The sequence below is a fragment of the Penaeus japonicus genome, unplaced genomic scaffold (assembly GCF_977035675.1).
Source record: "Penaeus japonicus unplaced genomic scaffold, GWHDUDI00000001_assembly GWHDUDI00000042, whole genome shotgun sequence".
Classification (NCBI taxonomy): Eukaryota; Metazoa; Arthropoda; class Malacostraca; order Decapoda; family Penaeidae; genus Penaeus; species Penaeus japonicus.
In genome coordinates this window covers 14,506,026-14,511,025 of record NW_028234444.1, presented here as the reverse complement: position 1 = coordinate 14,511,025, position 5,000 = coordinate 14,506,026, and the positions used below count along the sequence as shown (strand labels likewise).

The 5,000-nt window shown below is 44.7% G+C and overlaps 1 protein-coding gene across 5 annotated transcripts in view; it reads right to left on the bottom strand.

Annotated features, from left to right (window-relative positions):
• The window catches only part of Pex5 (peroxisomal biogenesis factor 5), a 29,800-nt gene that overhangs the window by 10,634 nt on the left and 14,166 nt on the right, over nt 1-5,000 (bottom strand). For all 5 annotated transcript variants that reach the window (XR_015190812.1, XM_086535144.1, XM_043016471.2 and 2 more), the window contains exons 4-6: nt 4,992-5,000; nt 4,465-4,589; nt 3,153-3,282 (exon numbers count right to left, since the gene is read on the bottom strand). The exon at nt 4,992-5,000 is cut by the window's right edge and continues 117 nt beyond it. Coding sequence is in view for 4 of the 5 variants with exons in the window: in XM_086535144.1 (XP_086391270.1) it covers nt 3,153-3,282; nt 4,465-4,589; nt 4,992-5,000 (264 nt within the window). In the remaining variant the exon portion in view is untranslated. The remainder of the gene's footprint in view (nt 1-3,152; nt 3,283-4,464; nt 4,590-4,991) is intronic.

Genomic DNA, 5,000 nt, shown 5'->3' with positions numbered 1-5,000 from the left:
GAACTACAATTTCAGTCAACTGCAGAATAGATGGAGCCTGTGATATGACAAATATGAATTTCTAAAAACAGTAAAACACACAAAAAAACAAAACACAAAAATGTCTCTAGCTCTACAATGAGTGACTAAGAGAGAGTGAGAAAAATCAAATTATGTTGCAGAAGGTGCCTCGATCAGAAATAAAACTCATCCTGGAGCCTGTATAAGCAAATCTATCCTCCTTAGCCCAGCCCTGTTCAACATCCTCATGTTAAACATTCTCGACATTCCACTCCCAGCGGGGTGCACGATCATTTCATATGCAGATGATCTAGCAATTATCTCCACTGGGAGAAGAAATGTGAATCCAGTCAGAAAGGCCCAGCGTTGTCTGGACCTAATAACTGAGGAATGCTGCAGAGTCGGGCTTAAGATCTCAGCAGCCAAATCGAAGGCAATGGCGCTGAAACATGATGTCTGTGATCAAAGACTGCGAGTCCAAGGTCTAGAGCTTGAGTGGGTACACGTCTACCAATACTTGGGGGTATGGATCGATAAGAACCTCACCTTCCGCTCCGAGATCAAACATCTCTTAGACCGGACCAAGGCAAGGCTCTCTGTCATGAGAGCTCTGTCTGGGCGGCGCTTAGGGGCTGGACACCGCGTACTAAGATCTTTTTACGTGCACGCTGTCCGTCCCATTGTGGACTACGCCTCTGTCGCCCTGATCACAGTAAAACCTGGACTCAGGAAAAGACTCGACATAATGCAAAACGAAGCCGCCAGGATTATTCTGGGTGCCCCTGGGTGGGCTAAGGTTACTAACCTCCTCCTGGAGGCCAAACTCTTTCCCCTGGACACCCGGATTGATCAGATGGCGGCCCAGTTCCTTGCAAATGTCCTACAGTCCCCACTGGACTCGCAGCTAAGACAGAGAGTGCAGCGTCGGCTTGCACAAAACCAAGAACTCTTTGCTAACAACACCTGGCTGTCTCAAACAACCAGAGTGCTGAAACGCTTTGAGCTCAAAGAGACACTACTGATCAAGGGCATGGACCATCCCCACCCTGACTATGTCTCAGCCCCACCGTGGGCACGATCCTTGATAGAGTTCTCTGTCATGAGTCTATCAAGAAGAAAAACGCAGTACTCACCGCCTCTATTGAAGGCTGAGGCGGAGAGGAACATTACAGCAATCACGCCGCTGAACAGTAAAACCTACTTCACGGATGGTTCTGTAGACCCCACCACCCGCACTGCAGGCGCCGGTTTTGCAGCAAGGGGCATAGAGAAAGCTATGCGGGTATCAGATAATGCCTCCTCGCTCCAGGCAGAGGCAGTAGCTATTATGGGAGCCCTAGCCCATGCAGCCCAGACGGACGGGCATGTTGTTATACACACAGACTCTAGGGCCGCCATTGACAGCCTGCAACAAAGCACGCCCCTTGATAACGTTTACCTGGTAACCTCGATTCTCACCATTGCTCAGAGAATCCTGGTTCAGGGAAGACGCATCATCATCAACTGGATCCCAAGCCATATTGGTATTGAAGGGAATGACGTAGCTGACAGGTTAGCGGAGGAAGGCAGGAAGAAACCCTTGAGTGATCTTGTGGTGCATCCTAGCCGGGAACTGCTAAGGCGTAAAACGATGGTTGCAGGGCAGGTCGGTGCCCTGCAGCGACACAGAGAGGAAGCGAGAACCTCCCCTTCGGCCAGCTGGTACTCAAACGCCACAGGCTATGAGTCGCTGATACTCTCTCCCAGAATATCAAGGTGTGCTGAAGTCAGTCTGCACAGACTGAGAATAGGCTACCCTTGTGCGTGGCAAATCATCCCCACTATTGGGCAAGATGAGCGACGCTGTGAGTATTGTGGCGCGCCGGATGCCAAATTAGAGCACTACCTGATGGAATGCGAGCACACTCGCTTCCTCAGGCAGGGCCCAGAGACGACAGCCGCCGGGCTGGTTAGACGGCTATGCCTGTCATTAGCCCCCTGGCAACTGGAGCGCCTACAGGCAATCCGACCGCCACGGTAAAAGTTCAGTTATGATGATCAGATGAGTCAGCACTTATAGCCAATAGAGACCGGGCGAAGCGACGTCTTCGCAAAATCTCTCTGAACTGAGCTGAATTGAATCAGCGATGATGATCAGATAAGATTAGATAAGATGAGTCAGCACTCATAGCTGGCAGAGGCCGGGCCGCCTTGAGCATATAGCCCGGGCGAAGCGACGTCTTCGCATATCTGTCTGAACTGAACTATCCTCCGTCGGCAACAGGTTAATATCACATTTAGACTCAAATATCATACCAAAGTCTAAAAATGAATAGAAAACATATCATATGCCCAAACCATGCTGAACATCTTAACCCATTCACATCAGGGCTTATATATGCGTAATGCTGCTCCCGCCGGCTAGATAACAAAAGCACGCAGTGACTAAGCATAAGACCTCTCCCTGAGTAATGCCGCGCTGTGCCTCTCAGAGCACTTTTGAATGGGGTGATAATTGGAGGTTTTTGTATTTGTCTACATTATTTTCACAAGTGAATAAAAATCTGGCTATACAAATGAAACTCTGATGATTATGTGCATATGTAACAATGTAAAACATACATATTGGGGGAAAGATCTTGACGTTCTAGGATGTCACCCGGGGAGAGTGAGATATTACACTAACGTGATAATATGTCAACTGGCACAAATGAGTTGAGAAGTAGGGTGTCACAGGGTTAAACAATGGCATGTCTGATGAGTCATACAATTTTGATTTATCAATTTGGCCACTATGCTAGATGGGATTAGGAAATGCTGATCTAAAAAGGTCAACTCAGAAATTAATCAATATGTGAAACAAAGTTTTGTAAACATGGTAGCACAAATTAATAAAATGATAACATTAACCCCTAAAGTCCTAATTATTTACTTTTAAATCATGATAATAATAAAAACAATAATCATACTAATGATAGTCATAAAGATATATATAGAAATACACACACAAAAAAAGCTATTAGTAAATAAAATGTCATATTTACACGCATTACACATAAAGAGAAAGAGAAAGAGAAAGAGAGAGGGAGATGAAGAGGGTGAGAGAAAAAGAAAGAGAGAAGGGGTGGGGGTGCTATCACCCAACCCCTCTAACCCCTTTTCAACCAACCAACCTCAGTGTTAGAGAACTTGGGGTCGTCCACAGTCCCCAGAAGCTCGTTGGCTGTCCTGGCGAGCTCAGAGTCCTCTTGCGGGTTGTATTCCTCCAGCCACTTGCTAGCCTCTGAGCTTGCCGCCTCGTCTCTGGAACAGTAGCTGTTGTGAGCACAGCATGCATGTAAACAAGGAAGTGAATCTGGGATGGCATTTTCTTAGCTAAATGGATATAGATGCCATCTAAATATCACTGTCGATAATCTAGTAGTTTTACTCAAGTAAACTACTGATAAGGGTGCCTAATAACTACATAGAAAAGTACACATAAACAAGCAAACATATAACAAAAAGAACCTAAATTAACCCATTCGCGCTGGCTGATGTGGTGACACGTTTCGTGGTTTTTGGGTCAGACGCCGGCAACGAGATATTTGGTCAAGGCCCGTGCTCTGGGTGAGCGTGCAGACAGCCCAGGCTCGTGGCTAGTGCGCCCGAGAAACCCAGCCCAAGCAGAATGTCTTAAGATGTGGCCTATCTCAGAAGCGTTCATCCATCTACTCATATATCTATACTAATATCTATATATTCATCTATTGATATAATTATCTATATATTTATCTATCAATATCATTATCTACATACCCATCTAGCAGGACATCTATCAGGCCATATGCTTCTCATCTATTAACTGATCTGTCCACCTGGCATTTATCCCATCAAATCATCTACTTATGCTTCTATATATCCATTTATCTATTGATTTAACCCATTGGTGCCCTGTGACATGTTATCATGTCATGTGAATATTTTGCATATCAAGTCATGATCTCACCCTTAAAACATACTTTTTACATCGTTATGTACGTATATAATCACAGGAATCCATTTGTACACACAGGTCTTAATTCACTTGTAAAAATAATGTAAACAAATACAAAAACCTCCTATTATAACCTAGTTGAAGTTGGCGGGTGAAAAGGCTTCATAGTGGCATAGCATGACATCATGCAGGGAGAGGAAAATGGAAAATCTAGCAGGTGCTTAGTCACTGCATGCACTTGTTATCTAGCTGACGGGAGCAGCATTAATATAACCCCCAAATTGAATGGAATATATAACCATGTAAGCATCTATCAGTCATACATATCTATCTACTGGTACATATATCCTTCTACCCATCCCTTTAATCCATCTACACATCCATCTTACAGTCAATCTATTTCTCATCTATCTACCCACCAGGCAGTGAAATTATCTATTCATCCACCTACCCATCAATCTGTTAATCTATCTTAAAGCTTCAACACACAGACCCTAGACTTAACTTACAGAAGACTGTCGTTCAAGTACTCGTGGGCCCACTTGGTGTCGTTGTCTGTTATTATATCAGGGGACGTGAGGCCGTGCTGCTGCTCAAGGAATTCTTTGGTCCAGTCTCCTACGGGGCCTATGTCCTGAAGAAGGAGTAGGAAAAAGGAATTAACTCTCACTACTGTTGGAAGGATATTCCAAACCAGAACTCTCTAACTCTCTCTTCCTTTTTTGCTCTTTCATTTTCTCTCTTTATTTGATCTTTCATTTACACTCTCTCTAATCAACTCACTCTTTGTCACTCAATATCTCTCTTTCTCTCACCCCTAAATCACTCTTTGTCACTCAATCTCTCTCTCTCTCTCTCTCTCTCTCTCTCTCTCTCTCTCTCTCTCTCTCTCTCTCTCTCTCTCTCTCTCTCTCTCTCTCACTTACACTCACTCACTTACACTCACTCACTTACACTCACTCACTTACACTCACTCACTCACTCACTTACACACACTCACTCACTTACACTCACTCACTTACACTCACTCACTCACCTGGACATG